This window comes from Bombus affinis, chromosome 12, assembly GCF_024516045.1.
Source record: "Bombus affinis isolate iyBomAffi1 chromosome 12, iyBomAffi1.2, whole genome shotgun sequence".
Classification (NCBI taxonomy): domain Eukaryota; kingdom Metazoa; phylum Arthropoda; class Insecta; order Hymenoptera; family Apidae; genus Bombus; species Bombus affinis.
In genome coordinates, this window is record NC_066355.1 from 8,138,292 (window position 1) to 8,155,619 (window position 17,328).

Genomic DNA, 17,328 nt, shown 5'->3' on the forward strand with positions numbered 1-17,328 from the left:
TCGGGACCATCGGTATATTGTAGCTTTGCGCACCGACAAAGGATAACGCGATTCGCGAGGAGAACTCTCGAAATTAAACGCGGCTTTACGATGAAAGAATCCGTTTAAAAGCAATTATACTGGAAAGGAGTTGTCGTAACCGAGTCGATCGAGGAATAGGAAAAGTTCGAAACGTCTCTATCTAAACTTAAGCTATACACCTAGTAATGGGCGTATGAATGTCAGTTTCGAAGAAATTTAAAGTTTTCCAAGCCTATGGAGATCCGAAACATCTCGAAGGTTATTCAAAACTCTTGAATTTGGTCTTGAATTCTGAAAATGTCTAAAGTCCTGGAAGGCTTGGATCTTGACAGATTTAAATGTAAATGTTACTATACCGAAGAATGGATCAGGAGAAACAGGATATTTGGAAAAGTTTCTCCTCTTTTGTTAACGTAGGAACTGTTCAAAATGTCGAACATGATATTTCATACGCAAGCATTGAATTATCATACATTCCTGATTTAATAAAATTCCATAAACAGAAAGTTCAAGTCGAAAGTTACATATGCAAAGTCTATATATATATGGAATATATATGGAAAGTCTCATATGCAAAAGCTTTATTCTAAATTTTCAGCCTGTTTCTCCATGAGAAATCATCACCCTCTGTCGAGTTATATCAAGATACTCATAAACATTCGGACCGATTCGAAGTGTTTCAGATACCATCACGTGCTACACTCGTAGCTTGATGTTGTACAGATGGTGTTTGATTTGTTCGCAATTGAATATCGGCAAGGGGATAGAGGAAATCGGCGTAAAAGTTGGACGCGCAATTTACCGAGTTTCAGCTGCGTCGACCAATTCGCTTTTGTCTGAGGCTTCACGGCTAACAGTAAGACAGCTACACCACCGGCTAGACTAGGAATCGCGTGGATTGTGAGAAAGATGCGGACAAAGGAAATGAGGTATTCTGAGCAGTGAGCTGCGTTCTTGCCGCGATAGGACTCGGAAAGGAAGAAGGAAGGAAGGAAGCGTGGAAGGTACTAGCCCGATACCAAGACGAGAACTCGGTGGATCCAGCCTTCGGGATAATGGAATTCCTTCCTTGCTTGTCTCACCCACTTCTGAGTGTCGGGGAATCGTCCTCCTCTTCTCATCGAACATCTTGAGAATAAAAGAGGAAGAGAGAGAAACAGAAAGAGAGAGAGATTCGCGACCACCTTTCGATCAGACGTCGATTCTCTTCGGCAGTCATCAGAATGCGTCCATAATTTATCGAGCTTCGAAGCATCTTATGAAAAATTTATTCTCCTTCTCTTTCCACGTTAATTCTGTCTTGCAATCCCTTCGAGTGTACTTAAGAATGTTTAATTCCTCTACATTTATTATACCGATCGACTCGGCTATCGGAACCCAGCAACGAAATGGTTTCGCGCTCTAATGATCCGCCGACGTTAGTCCCGTCCGTATTTCCATGATAATTTCAGCTCGAACTTTCTGCATTGCCGTAAAGCGAATTACCAACAAAGCTTGCTGCTACAAGCTTGGTGGTTCCGACTCGAATAACCTGTACATGTCAAGTATCAGAGCCATTTGTGTACTTGACAGATTTTCAATGATGTTCGATCAACGTGGATTTCCATGGATACATCGAGCTGTTCAGAATCGTCAATTATGATGTACGCTGTGTACTCGCAGAAAGGCTTTGAGACATCGGGTCAGGTATTCCTTTGCAATTATCTTAGACAACAAACTGTCCACTTTTATAACGATCGATCGTTAGGATTTGTCAAGTTGAATCGAATTGTTAAAAAGGTCAAAGTTCGAGCTTATTTTTCCTCGGTATCATACTGTATTAGTTTTGATCATGGTAAACGCGATCGTGACAAGAATCGCAAGCTATCCGGCCTGGGAACGATGAATAATTCCGTGCCTTACCTCCATTGTATTCGTATAGACGATTAAAGAAAGAGGATTCGTGATATCTGTTCGGAATTTTCTTTGGTCGAATTATTTGATGCTTGGATTTTCTACAGGGTGAATTCTCCAGAAAAAAATTGTCTCATTAGGAAGTAAGTAAACGATAGTATGCTCAGTCTCTCCTTTTTTTCTTCCTCAACGTTTCCTTTAGTCTGTAAGTTTCGTCTGTAAGTTTCTTCATTAACTTTCACCATCCTTTCTTTATTCTTTTTATTTAATCCCTTCTTATATCTACTGTCTTCTCCCTAGTCTCCACTGTTTCTGCTTCACTTTGCTTCAACATTGGAAAACTGTTCTCACTGCACCATAGGAACTCTCCTAGGATAGGATCACGAAGTCGTCTGTTGCAAATGATTATGCTACAGTCATTGAATCTTATTAATTGAACTAATTGCCTTTATCAGTTTACGCACCAAATATTAATCTATTTCCTGTGTGGCGCGTAATTAAGTTACGCGATTAGGAACTGGTAACCGATTTCTTATCGTCTATATAACAACCTTATCGAACTGATTATCATAATCGTAATGATAATTCCGACTAATATTTTAGACATCGAGTTCAACACTTTCCTTTGATGTAAAGTTTGTTTACACCGAATCACGAATCTATCACAATATACATAAATTCCCAAAATTCTTGTTTTATAATTATCGAGGTTCTAATGTATTTGATAAACTCTCATTATAATTTGATTAAATCAAGTATTCCGAACAAAAGTTGATTTGGAAAATGAACAACAGACTATGATATAAAAACAATTGGAAACAATAATAGAGATTCTACTGTACCTGTTAGGTGAAATTGTTGTGCAAAAGGGTCTAGGTTTCTGTTTACTCACAAAGACCATCAATTCGTCGCGTGCACACGTCATAGCATAGGCGGAACGAAAATGACGCGTCTTTTACTCGTGGAAACTCGTTCGCGAAGCAGAGCATGTTCCACATCTATTTGCAGGAGAAACGAACCCTCTTTGGAACAAGGTACGTCAAACGAGTGGCACGGTGGACGTTTCAAAGAATTTGTAAATCCGTGTGTAGGTGCCTTAAAACATTTCGTTCCGCATTGCTTTCTAATGCGTTCCACTTTCCTGGACATTCTTCGGAAGATTCTGAATGTTGTAATACCGTGATAAACCAGCCGAAATGTTTCTCAGCAGGTTAGCAAATCGTCGATGTCCAGCGAAACGCGGAAGACTTTTGCGCCGTGAATTTGAAAAACGCGCATGAATTATCTATTACAGAAACACGTGTCGACTTAACGAAATGCATTCGTTGGAAGAACTAGGAAGACTATCGTCGATAGTACGGTATTCGAATCATTTAATGTATACAGTTAGCCATACCAGGAAAGTTTACATATAATCGTATAATTTGATATACTTGACTTAACCGAAGAAATGAAAAAAAGTTTGTTATAGAAGTAAGCATCTATGCATATTATACTTTCAACTCGAATGTATATTTATTTTAGTCCTGCTCTCTTCTGGTCTATATGGCTCGAAATGGATGTTATATGTTAATAGACATCGTTAAATCGATATGTTATCCATAGATGAATACAAATGACTAACGTACTTCAATGATATATACCCTGCCATATTTCTCAATATGAATATACAACATCGTAATTAAGCTTGTGATTGATATATCGTTCATTGAGAAACCAATTGTGAAAGCAATTCGTTACAATGTAAATGGAGATTTAAACAAATCGTCACACATTTAATATTTTTAAGGCTGTAAATATTTCTGCAACTCACTATATATATGAACAGAAAATGACTCGGAACTTGCTTACTATATCAACATGTTTCTAATGGAAATAAACTAAAAAAGTGTAAGATATTCGGCTCGGAAAATTGTTGGAATGTAATTATGTTGTAAGTTAGGAAATCTTTGATTCTGTAAACCGTTATTGATTTTTATAGAGAATCTACAAGTAGCGATGGGATCTGATACATTTTCCTAATTGACTGTACAAAATTTTAAAATCATTTTTCGAGACGAGTTTCTTTTCCGCATTGCGATTCAACTATTTCTAATTTCTGTAGAGCTAACGCGATTCTATGGCGCAACACATTGATATTCCTGTTATTTTGAGACGATGGCATCGAAGTAGGTGTCTGTAGTATAACTGTCTTTATAAGGAAATCTTACAAGAAGATAGGTACCGTTGTTTCCACGCCCCGAGAACTGTTTTATAGCTACTGTGACGTTGCTATTTTACAGCTCCATCGGCCTCGCAAAAAGCACAGAAAAAATCCATTATCCATTGAAAAGAGCTTTTCACCGCTGCCATTTGCAAATCAAGAAGTGGTTTCTATCGACAGAGACGTCGCTTTGCTATCTGTTATCTCGCAAACATTGATCGAGCCAGATGCTAGAACATATCGAACTATCTATCGAATAAATGGCGTTCATGAAGCACTGTATCAAAAGAAAGAAATATACACGTTGTTCAGATCGAATACGATTTAAGAAACGTTGAAATATATTTGGGATTATTTTCGTATGAATTGTTAGTAGACTACGTATTTTTATACAGATTCATATTTTTGTCAAGGTGGATGAGTCGCTTACAATTTCCAATCTATTTCTTAATATACCGTTTTATTTTTTTTTTTTTTAATTTTGTTACAAAAATTCCCAATATACGGGAAAATTTTATTATGTATGATAATCGTTAGCGAAATTTAATATCTATACAAAATTCTAGAGCATTCAGTATCGACGCTACAAAGTTACACATCTGTTGCCAACTAAACTAGCTTGGAATACATTTGTTACGTGAATCACATGAATTATAGTCTAACTGATATTCGAAAGTAAGAAACGAGAATATTCCATGTTGTCTTATCACACACGCGTCACGAGTGCAACCGCGGCAATAATAATTTACGCTAATACGTTTAAATTGGTTTTCAGCTGCATTCTGTCAAGCGACAATCGCCTCTCGTGTCTCTCGATATTAAGACCTCACGAGTACGCGGTCGTCTGTACTTATGCAACTTCTTGGTACACGTGCATTACAGCAAAGCCCGTTTTGTGAATTGGATTATGCACCGAAGACATAACCATACACCTGACTCGTGCGCGATTCTAAATCCGATGTACTTCAATCGAGATATATTAATCACTTAGGGCTAAACCTTGACAATGTTGAGCTAATTTTTCTTGGTTAGCAATGGCTGTTATATTTAGTGCATCTTTGGTTACTAGTGACTTTATCGTTAAAAGGACCACCTTAAAATAAACTAATAATTAAATAAATAAAATATACCAAGTGCATATATTATAATTACATTTTATCGTTATTCTTTGTACATTCGAGCTTATTATGGTTTCGTTTAACTATGAACTTGGAATAGTGGCATTATTCGGAATTAACGAGGTACGTAATGTGCTAGATTATCTTTCATCTTTCATTAAGTTTCATATTATATGTGTCTCCAAAATATTTACAACATGCTTCGCGCTACACGTGTTTACGTGCATCTTTAGCTCTTTAGATAGTCTGTTGTTCTATTGAACAACTTTCATGAATTGTAAGGAGGGTTGTCGTTAGTGAGCAATATCGAAATTTTAATCAAGCTGGAAATGTAGGAATTAAGAATCATTCATTTACGACTTTGTTGGTCGACATGTACGTATATGACCGCGTGTCTATGTATATTCTGTTCTTATTGGGATTTATGTTGTATTAATAATAACATTATACTTGCCTTTGCTATTCTGTTGCGTTTGGAGGAGACGATTTCTGAAAATGCATCATTAAAGGATTAATAATTGGCTAAACGTGACCCGATTAAGAAAGCAATTTTCAGAATGAAATCGACTAAAATATACGACTCGCGAATAGAGATGCTTCGAGGCATTAACTGGAAGAAAAGAGATGTTGAAGAGAGTGCTTCTATCTTCGAGAGTAGATGGGAATTGAGAAGGGTTGAACAGGTGGTTGAATAAACGTGGCAACGTTACAACCTCGTGTGTTTTTCGTCTCGGATTTAATTATACGCTACCCTCCTTTTCTATTTTTCCGAGCTCCACTTTCCGCTGTAGCCATTTATTTTTCACAAGAGCCGCGTTATTTCGTTTACGTTTCTACGGTTAAAAATTATTTCCGCAATTTGGTCGATTTATAGAAACAATGAATATTAGATTGTACCAAAAGTTTCTTTCGTCTTATAAGGAAACAATAGATGCATAATATTTTTTGTTTTATATTATTCTATTGAATTGTGTATAATCCATTTTGTTCTATTGGAACAAAATATTATGCATCCATTATTTCCTTATAGAACGGAAGAAACATTTGAGACAACCTAATATGGATTTGGTTCAAGTGTACGAATTAATTTGTCAAGATAAAATTTTTATTTTCGATCATGTCGACTCGATTCACGTAATTCTGTGAATCAATCACGTCTTATCAAAAATAAGTGTCCTGATGCTCTTGAGCGGCAGCGTATTAAAGTACTTGTCAAATGTTTGACTATGGGCGATTTAAATCTAAAATGACACGGAATATTTTTCGATTACGTTCCAAAATCAGCGATAAGAAAGTTTTGGTCCACGTAGAACCGATTTATAATTGTGTGATTAAATCACGTCTGTCCAAAAATAAGTATCCCGAAATTTTTCAGTAACAGTGTACCTGTTATTTCAAAATAACGGTAGGATTTGTGACTATCGATTTGAATTTAGCGTGACACGGAATATTTTTTCGATCGTATTCGAAAAGCAGCGAAGCGTTAGAAACGGTTGGCAGGATATACGAGGAGCAGAGGTCTTTGCCCCAGGACACGCGCCCCGCAGACGGTCGATGGCCAGACTAACAACCGAAGGAATACGTACGTATCCCGTACTCCAAGGGTGCATCTACCCTCCTATAGTTTGCGTCGACACAATTGCGCTTTGTTTCCAGTACGTAAATCCCTTCTCTATTTTCTGCTCGGGGCAATAACCAGCTAATTAGCAGAAATGATCGACCGTCGACGAAATTTTCCCTGCAAATCTGTTTAAAGCTTACTGTTGTAAGCGTAATCCATCCTTTCGTGGCAAATAACACGGTTGTAGTTGCAGACGTTCGTGCAATCCGAAAATCGATGCCAGAAGCACCAAAAATACGCGCCAATATAGTTACGTTACAATCCGCGCAAGAGCAGCATACGTCAGTTTGTAGATTCGATTTGCCCTGCACTGGATGTAATAAAATCCATTCCGAAACGATAGCTTCCAGGACAAATTAAGGATTAACGTTCAATCTCATGCCCAATTTCCTGTATCGCGTTTAGGCAACTCGGCGCTTCGCGCGCCGACGCGACGTTTCGTACGTGAAATCGCGTTTGCTTTTTAACGACGACGGTATATGGAAAGGTTCAATTAACTATCGAGATATTCCGCGGATATTTTAGAAACAATAATACATTTTCATAATAAAAATTGTATCTATTTTTATAAGAAGTGGAGATCACGAAATTTCGCGAACGAGCGTTAATATTGTCGATGTTCATCTTAATAAAGCGAGCACTTTGACTGGAACAGATAAGGTGATGGGGCGGAATTAAAGGGCGAACGCCCTTAATTAAGGCGATTTCTAATCAAATAGTTTCGGGAGACGGATCGATAGAGGCTACTGAGGTCAAGCAAGCATCAAACGTGCTTTTCTAACTCGCTTAGGTAACAAGGCATGTCAAAGTTCGTCGACGTCGTCGTTTCGTTACCAACATTCCTTCTCCTTCTGATTAAATATTATCTGGTATGCGATATAAGATCATCGATGACGAGACGTTTATTTTATAAAACATTCCTTATAGTATATTATAGTAAACTTTTGTCGGTTTCATTATTTCCTTAGAAATATTTCTTTTGTTGTTGGCCACGAATTAATTAGGACGTAAGATAAAAATATTGGCAAAGATGTGAATAGAAATGTGTTACGTTCTTTACCTATGATCGGTATTTGTTAATAAAAGCAATCATGTATATCTATTCTCGAACTAGCGTGCAATGGAAACGAGTAAAATCGCAACGCTTTATCAAAAGAAGTCTTTTGTTTCTTCGATACGTTTTCTTAATCAAAGGGAACTGTAGCGTATAGTTCGATTTGTTCAATTACGTTCCTGTTCCGCGTAACGCGTCTCTCAAAGAAGGATATTAAATTTGTTCGAGGTGTTGATTCCCTTTTGTCAGCACTCTTTTTGCTTGCTTTTTACAATTGTTTCGCTTGCTACCGGTTGAAAAGCGTCGCCTTATCTGAAACGTAATTTATTTCGACGATAAAAGTCCTCAAGGCTATTGATCCTGACTTTTACACGTCGTGTCAGGCTTTTTGACGTAACGGTACGCGCCGTGAGTGCATCGCGCAGTTCACCTGCTTCTGAAACTGCTTGCAAACTAATGAAACACCATACAGTGTCATCGTAACGTCGTAAACATATTATGCTTCAACTCGCTTTCATTGTTATCACATGGTATAACAACTTTGACAAAATGTCATTCTCGATAAATATCGTACGTCGCGAAACTTAATAATTTATCAATGAAATTGTCAAGTGTATCTTACTTACGTACTTTGTTCTCCTTTTACCGAGATTCTACAGCAGGAATAATAAAATCGTGTACGTTAATAGTTCGGTCTAAATAACTAAATATCCTAAATGGAGTTTTGGCCAAGTTAGAGAAATTTATTCTTAGATTGTTCCTGGTTCTTTGTTACCAGAGTCCGTATTGATCTATGCAGCTTCACGAATCTACCCTGCTTCTACATTCTCGTACTTTTATTTTGCAACGTAGGTAGACTACAGCTATTTATGAAACATTTGAAGATGTAAAATGCACACAAATTATCCAACGTGAAGTTATAATATAATATTTGATGACTCGAATAAACTTCTCTGGCTAGATTTCATTTCCTTAATTGTGTTAACACAATTATGAATTTCCATACAAATTCTACATTAATCTGTTTACGTTCAATTTATCATACGAATAAGTTTATGCTTATTCACAATTGAATTTAATTGAAAGTAGCTGCAGTAGAAATAAAATTGTATCGTGTAGTATAATGTTCATTTAGGAATTTGATTTCGAGTTTATAATTTCTTTCGTTTGTCATGGAATAAATTAAATCGATCTCCATACGTGTAACCGCATATCCATTTTATTTCCTTTTCTATATTTTTTCCCCCATTGTAATATTTAATTTCCATTTATATTTCTCTCGTTTTATTTCATTTACATTTCTATGAATATTTTTTCATCAAATTTTATGCGAAAGTATTAAATATCGAAGCTTCGAACTTGCACATTTATTGAACAATAGCAACATTCCCGTTACCTTCACGATAACGTTATAATTGTCGTGTTTATATTCATACAAGTATTCTCCAGCTTTCATGTTCCAAGTTAATAAAGAAAAGCGTCGACGTATTATCTTGTGAAACGAAGTTCTCAAGTGCCGGCAAGAAAATAAAAGTACATAGTAAATCTGTGACATAGCTATGAGAGATTCACTATCGCTGCTGTGAATCACATTTCATACGAATATACAAAGTCGACAACGATAAACTTTAACGATGTTACTCGGATAAGGTTATCACATATTGATGTTTACATTGTTAGATATATGAAGGGGAAACAATCGTATTTTTAAATGATGGATCACTTCCCTCTAAGGTTTCAATTATTAGCAAAAGATATAATAACATTTATAAGTTATCACCTTTAATTAAAAATATTATATGACGGTCACAGATAAGAGACATTAATAATTATTATCAAAAGACATAATAACATTTATAAATTGTCATCATTAATTGAAATTATTATAAGAAGAGATGAAAAATATTAGCGATATCCTGGTTTGCCTAAACAATTTCTAATTCACGAATTATTTTAAAAGAACCTCTAAATAGAGAAACTAATAAGAAAAACTAATATACATTATTTCTTTCAAAGCTGGAATAATGAAATGAAATGGTCGAGAAGGTATTTTGAGCAATATGAAAATTACTTTCATTTAAATACATGATAGTTTGAAAGAATTACGCGTGGTAAAGGTTTTCTTTGAAAAATCGACATTTCATGAAAACCAACACAGTAAAGAATGCTACCGCTAACGAGATAAGTTTGATTATTAAATAATTTCATGGAAGGTTGGAAGTTTCGTTTATGATACATTTTTCTATCATATTTCTGTTTGTTAGTCTGCATGTGTATGCTGCTCTTATTTTTCCTACATTTTCAGTCGCATCTGTCGCGCAATTAATATTTTAACCAAGCACACAGGAAAAATACAGCCATTGTATACACGGTCCGCGAATTGTGTACGCTCATTTGGCGATTAAAATTCATGGAAGCCTCGACGTGTGTATATCGGGATGAAAAAGGGGATAGAATCGATGATCTTTGACTTGCTGTTCCTTCTCACAAGGTTTTCTCCTAAAATTTCTTAAATACACTTATTTTTAATTGATTTCAAAATATCATTAGGAAAGTATTACATCTCAGTTACAGATTTTCAATTATTTTATCATAGAATTAGATATTCTTGTTTTAAACGATAGCTAGTGCCTTTCTATGGTATTTCTCGGAATAGAATAGAATTAAGAGTGGTATCGAAAGGTTTCTCGATATAGCAGCTTGAAGTAGCTGCTTACCTTAAAACGCTCGTTTTAGGCCGACAGGCCAGTCTACGTGTATAAAAATACGTATATACAGGAAATGATAAAATCGTTTTAAGAACCTCGATAAAAATCTATCTCGTGCTTTGACAGATATTTATATTCGATGTGTATCGACAGATCGATAAAATTGGAATCGACGAATCGACGTAGAAAGTACAGGGATTAGAGTCACAGATACCTTTTACAACCTGAAATTCAACGTGCTTTGTCTCCATACGCTCCCTTTTTAAATTGATAAAGAGACTACGCGCATCGTGCAGCATAAAGTCTTATCCGCGACTAGATCAGTGGATGTGCTCGCTTGAAAAATTTAATTTATCATCTCACTGTATCTTTGTCTACTAAGAGTATCGATGCTTGACATCGATGCAACACTTACTAGAAAGATTGTAAAATATATCCGAGGTAGTAAAGCCGAGCAGACGCGATCGAAACCCTGGAACATTTTCTCTTCGAAATTCTTCTATCGTTACGACTCTCCATTTTACACGTGTAACTCCTGATCCCTGCGATCTTTCTTCCCCTTCTCTTTTCTTTTCTCCCACTTGGTACGTCGTTTGCGTGTTCACTCCAGGAACAAGATTGTTCCATGCGTTTCCACTGATTCATCGCGAGACGAGAGGAAAGAAGCAACGAAGAAGCTAGCCAGCCACGGTGGCGACTTCTCAGACAACGCAGCGCAGCGCAGTCGAGAACTTGGCACGGGTTCTTTCTACGAAGGCGATTTACTCACCGAGATCAAGCGTGGATATGTTATTCGAGAGATAGTAGAGGCTCGAACGGCGATTTAAAGTGTCCTTGGTCGTTATCGCGGCGAGAAACGAGAACGAAAGCTTTAAACCTGTCTTCGCTGAGGCTGCAGTTCCTTCTCGACGAATTTTTCTCTTTGAAACACATCGGCCATCTTTTCCATCCTATTCCGTACCTTCTCTTCCTACCTGCATAAAAGCAGCGAGAAAAATGCGCGAGGCTGGATTTATTCGGACGATCGAGATTAATGGAGGATAATCCCGCGGAGATGGTTATTACATTCGGTCGTAACCGCAGCACGGAGAAGCGAAATCGAATTTTTAGTACGGACGACAAGCGTTTTACGTGGCTGCTGTACGCGCGTGGACGGCAAAACAAATAGTCTTGGCAGTTTTTAATGGGTTCTTGCCGCGGGTGGTAATCCCTGCCCTGTATTCGGCCCACGAACTCGTTCACAGCTTTCCCATTGCGACCAACGTTAATCAACGTTAATTAATTTTACATACTTAAACGTCAGTCCGTCCTTCTGTCGAAAGGAGACATCGGGACGAAGGTCTGTGTACACAGGGGAACGCTATTTTTCAATTGCTCCCTGAACGTTAATCAGAACTTTCCGGAGCACGGTACATTTCCATCTGACCTCTCTATCATAATTAAGCTTCGCTCGACATTTCTACACGTCCTTTGACGAACACAGTCTTAACTTCCCTAAAACACGATGCATTTGCGCGATTACAGGAACCAGAGTAGACTACATCGTTCTGTCAAAAAGTAGAATTCGATCGATGGAAGAAGTTACCGCGAACACGACCGACTGACGAAAGTTTAGAAAGAAAGTTCAAAATTGGAACCTGCATACGAGTATCAGCTATCTCGCACTAGATACTTTTATTGGAGCAACGACCACCTATTTTGTAACATATATTACATCCATTCGTTGTTCTTGTAAGACGGAATTCCGTTCTCTAAGATTATAATCGAATGATAGTGAAACAGCTATTCAAACGTTCCTTTCGTCCATCGCTGTACGTCGTTTAGAAATACGTATCAGGATATTTACAACGAGCGTAAAAGTATACAGCAACCAGTTCGAAGAAAAACTTTGTGTAATGTTCACGTTTGTTTAGATGTTGTTTGTTTAAAACATTCTAACGAACGATAAACGTTGATCTTTTCTTTTGACGATCCAGATTAATTATCACGTTCCGTAGGAACCCAGCAGGTGTTTATTAGCCGGCAGTGTAATTCCAGTTTCGTAGATCGCAGTTTCTGCGTATGTATATGTATGTACTTATATTTCCTACGTAGTCATTTCGAGGCAAACATGAGTCATAGTCCAGTGGTAGAAGCGGATCATCAGACAAAGTTGTCGCAGAATAGGCTGGTGCGCATGTCAATCGACATAATGAGATATCGAGATTTCCGTCATACGATACTATCGCGTATACATTATAAAACATTGCCTTTCAGAATGGAAATATTCCTGCGTTATCGGCTATCGTACGACAGCCTTTACGTCGATCGTTCGATGTACACTGTGAACAGAATGGACAAAAATGTACGAAAATGTATGAAAAAGGTAATAATCGTATAAACGGACGATGCTAAATAAAGTAACATAAACATTATTAGAATATTCTAATAAATGAACCACTACGATTGATCAAACTGATTATATCAATTCTCTGTATCTTTTGTATCAAAGTACACTATCGTTATCTGATTTATCAAATATCAACCAATCGATCAAATTGGTCGCTACCGTGTGACTCAACATGTGACGCGAGTAAGTGTTCTAATACGCATGGTCAATAACATATTTCTGTTTATTCTGCCACTTTGTTTCAATTCGATATAAGAAACAAACAGTATACAGAAGATAAGAGCAGGATGTTAGTACTTTGAGTGACGTGAGCGCGCGTCGATTTGCGCAATTTCTTCGGCTCTTTTTTCGCCCATCCGAATATCCTTCTGAGTAGGTACGTCACGATCCTAAATTATCGCGTTCTCGTGTTCGCTCCTTATGTGTCACGATCATCGGAATTCTATGGTTGTTCTTCCGAAAGATGAGTAATCGCTACGGATACTGTTCCCGTGGGAGGAATAGCAAATTTCGCGTTAGAAAGCTCGCGTCCTTGCGAATAGCTACCATTTACATCGGTTTAGCCTAAACGAGCGCAAAAGATGACTTTTCACGCGGATACTTCCAAGATATTCGGCTTACGTACTTTCCTACGTACTTTACACTCAACACGGTTGAAACGTTTGAGGAGTGAATCGTACGAATTAGCTGAAAAGTCGATTTAACGTTCGACTTCTTATAGAATTCATAGCTTAAGTGGAATACGATTTTACTGGTAAGAGAGTGGAAGTGAATAATTCGTGGGTTACTACAAGCCACTGGAAAAGAATAGGCGGCGAACAAAATGCACTTAAAATGGAAAAGAGGTTAGGAGAACGATGGAAGCGCGCGGAGAAAAATTAATGCTTCGTGTTGCTCCATAAATCTTGCAACAGCGATCCGTTCGTAAGCGTTCGCTTTGTAAACTCGTTATGCATTCTTCCGTCGACTGTTACAAAAGGCGGGTTGCATCTCGGAGCAATCGATATGTTTACTGGGTTACTTCAGTTCGATTCGCTGCTTTTCATTTTCAATGGATTGCCATCGAAACATTAAAAGCTCGGCTGGCGATATTTAAGCGATCTGCCTTGTGCAATGCTTCTTTCCCGTCATTAATTGTCTTTCCTCTTTGTTTTTGTTTCAGGTAAGAAGAAACGATAATTAAGAAGAAGTTTAATCTCGCTACGATCACGTTTCGCACGAGTAAGCGATTCTACAATCGATCTCTTTTTATATTATCGGTGCAGCTTTGCCTTTTTTCTTTTCTTTTCTTTTTTTTTTTGGTAGCTTTCCCAAGCATCCTTTCATTAGCAGCTTTTAGAAAGTCGCGGTAACGGAGATGTAGGTTGCACAGGGCTTTAAAGCGCCAGATTTATTTTGTTTCTCATCGGTTTCTGGATGAGAAGTTTCAGCCCTTGGTTGGCTGGCACAGAAACCACGAGACGAGAATAAAACTAACGAGACCGTAGTGTCGAAGGGGAAACTCTGGCGTTGTAGTGCGGGGCAGACACACCCTTGATACATATAGCACGCTCTATAAAGCTTGTAACCCTTATTACACGCGAATAATCTGATCTCTTACTCAGAGACAGCCGCGAGAAGATCCCGTAAAATACGATGACACACATTTTCCAAGAACCCGATCGAATTGCAGCTCTTCGCGCGACCTATTACAGCGTGTAGGTCTGCTTTTAACCAAGTCGTTTAAGATTCTCGCACGAGTTTGCGACATTGAAGATTCGAGCGAAGTGCGGCCGAAGTGGACGCGTAACAATATTTTTCTTTTAATCAAAGAAATCTGGCGGAGTTCCAGTCGAATTTCGACGCAGTCGTGGCACGTTTCCCTCGTAACTAGCGACCCGCGATTGCCGAGAAGAATAGTGCAAGCAATAAAACATGGCTCGTATTTATATAAGCGAGAGATAAACTATATATGCATACATCGCGCAGTACTGTTCAAAAATATTCAGAGTTTCCTTTTTTTAAAAGATCTATCTTCAATAAAATAATTCATATAAAATCTAATATCATCTGAAACGGTAGAAGTATATCAACGTGATCTGCTAACTCTATAACGAGGAGTGTCAATACTGTTTCTACTTATCTCATTAATTAATTTGTACGCTTTGAACGAATTGAAACGCTGCTGCTAAAAATTCATCGATAACTCCGAATAGAATAGTTTTGAATGGTAGTTGCATACGTGGAAATTCTTTCGCCTGTTTTTACCAATTGTTCTCAGCAGTGTAACCAAACTTTGTCATTTCTCCCGGTACTCTGCGCTCTGTGTTGGGATTTATTGCTTTTCTTAAAAGTGCTTAAGTGGCTGAAATTACACGATACGGTAGATTCGTCGCTGTACGCCGACATGATCGATCTTCCGCTCGTTCCTCGTTGAAGTTCCTTGCCTCCTCCAGGCACCGCAGCATCCTTCAACTCGCTGGAGAAACCGGTTTGCTCCTTCGTGCACCAATCTCGTCTCGATCGAAGACTGAACCGCCGCCATCCTCACGAAATCCTTCCAACAGAACTTATTTTTCACGGTGAGCGCGTCCGCGAACTGGCCCGTCAGCCCCAGAATTTGTATTTCCACGGTCGAAGATGCATCGGGGAGCTGTGAGCTTAGGGGAGAGATGAATATTCATGTTTTCGAGATACACGTTCGCATTGTGCCGCGGAATTTACGGAAGCAGCGATCGGGTCGTTAATCCTCCAGCTTTAAAGATAACTCGAGGATAAATATCTATTCTTTTTGTAATCGTTCGATCGGATGATTTGTAGCTTCAATTTATGCGATCTCGCGTGCATCTTGTTAGAGTTCTGTCTTATTCTACTTTGATAGAATCATTGTAATTGGTGGCGCGAGATTCAGAATTGTTTATAGAGACAGTCTCTCGTTCGTGTAATCTATGTGACGGTTCGATCTAAGTTTATACTATTCGATTAATATTCTAATTAATATAAGTTAATTAAAAAAAGCTTCTCGTTCTATTAACTCTTTTTTAACCAGAGACGACGAGTTCATTCGCCTCTATGATTCAAGTTTCTCGAATATAACAACAGAATTACGTTAAAATTATTCGTGGATCTTCCATTTTATAATTCGCATCAGTTCCATTAAAAATCATGTTTGTTCCCTTGATTGCGGTTTCGTTTTATTTTAATTTGATAGAATCGTGGTAATCGATAGCGCGAATTTCAGAATCGTTTATAGAGTCAATTTTCTTTTTCTGCCATCAATGTGACAAGTCAATTTCGATCAGGCGTCGTGGTCGGCGTGGGTTAACGAATTGCACCCTCCGTTCTATTGATCAACTTTTTATCGCGAACCCTCCGCCTTCTGAAAGCTTCTCGTTTTCTTAAAGAAATAAAGCAACACCGTCAGCCGAATTCATTTCGCTCTCCTCGCTTTCTATCTTGACAGATTCGAATTTATCTTCCACCGTTGTTCGCGACGCGATAAAAAAAAAGTTCGCTTAAACACCGGGGTGGTTTTTATTCCACCTGCGAGACTGTCGCGAGCCATTTTCACACTGTCAACCAAACTTACTGAAAAGTTTCGATTGCACAAGTTAACGTTGCAGAATTGTCTGTTCTTACAGGCGACTGAGTATTATCTTTTCGTTGTCCGGCAATGAGATTACGAGGGCGGAGAAGCTTTTAATTTTAGTTTGGAGGCGCGAGATATCGCAGTATTTCGCCCGGTAAGTCGTCAAATATTACCGGGCGTTCATAAAGATTTAGAAACGAGAAATTCAGTGGCGACAGTGCTACAAAGTTCATTCGCGAGCCGAGTATTTGAAATTTAAATCATCCCTCGTAAAAGTTGCATACTTTTGCGCGAATATTTACATATACAGCGTTGATCGTGCCAGGAACATTCTATTTTCTTAACTCACGTGTACTATGTTTTAATTATTTCGAAGTTTATATCATTACGGAATGCAAAAGTCCTGGATTATTCTAATTTGGTGATTTTATGATAAGAACTAGTTGTTTACCTTCTATGATTTCTTCTGATTCGTAAATTTTAAACAAAGAATGATTTTAGTTAAATCTTGAGAAACGTCGATACCTGTTTATATACTCGCCATATTTATAGAAGCTTTTTTCTCTGTTCGATGAAAGAAAATCATAGAAATGTTAGCCGATCCGTGAAGCATGAATCAGTTTCGATCTTTTTTTTCATTTCATTTAATAAAAGCAAAATTAAAGATTACGATGGATGCAATATTCCGGTTGACTTTGTACGTTTATCCGCGTCTTATCAATCGTCCGACGATAAACGAAAGGGTGGGTTTCG

General features: G+C 37.9%; 1 protein-coding gene across 3 annotated transcripts in view; it reads left to right on the forward strand.

The window, feature by feature from the left end:
• The window catches only part of LOC126922537 (serine/threonine-protein kinase 25), a 112,779-nt gene that overhangs the window by 10,425 nt on the left and 85,026 nt on the right, over positions 1 to 17,328 (forward strand). Inside the window, exon 1 of one of the 3 annotated variants that reach the window (XM_050735216.1) lies at positions 5,290 to 5,358. The exons of the other annotated variants lie outside the window; for them this stretch is intronic. Coding sequence (XP_050591173.1) covers positions 5,305 to 5,358 — 54 coding nt within the window. The 5' untranslated portion in view covers positions 5,290 to 5,304. Of the gene's footprint in view, positions 1 to 5,289; positions 5,359 to 17,328 lie in introns of those variants that run through there. 3 annotated transcript variants of the gene reach the window in all.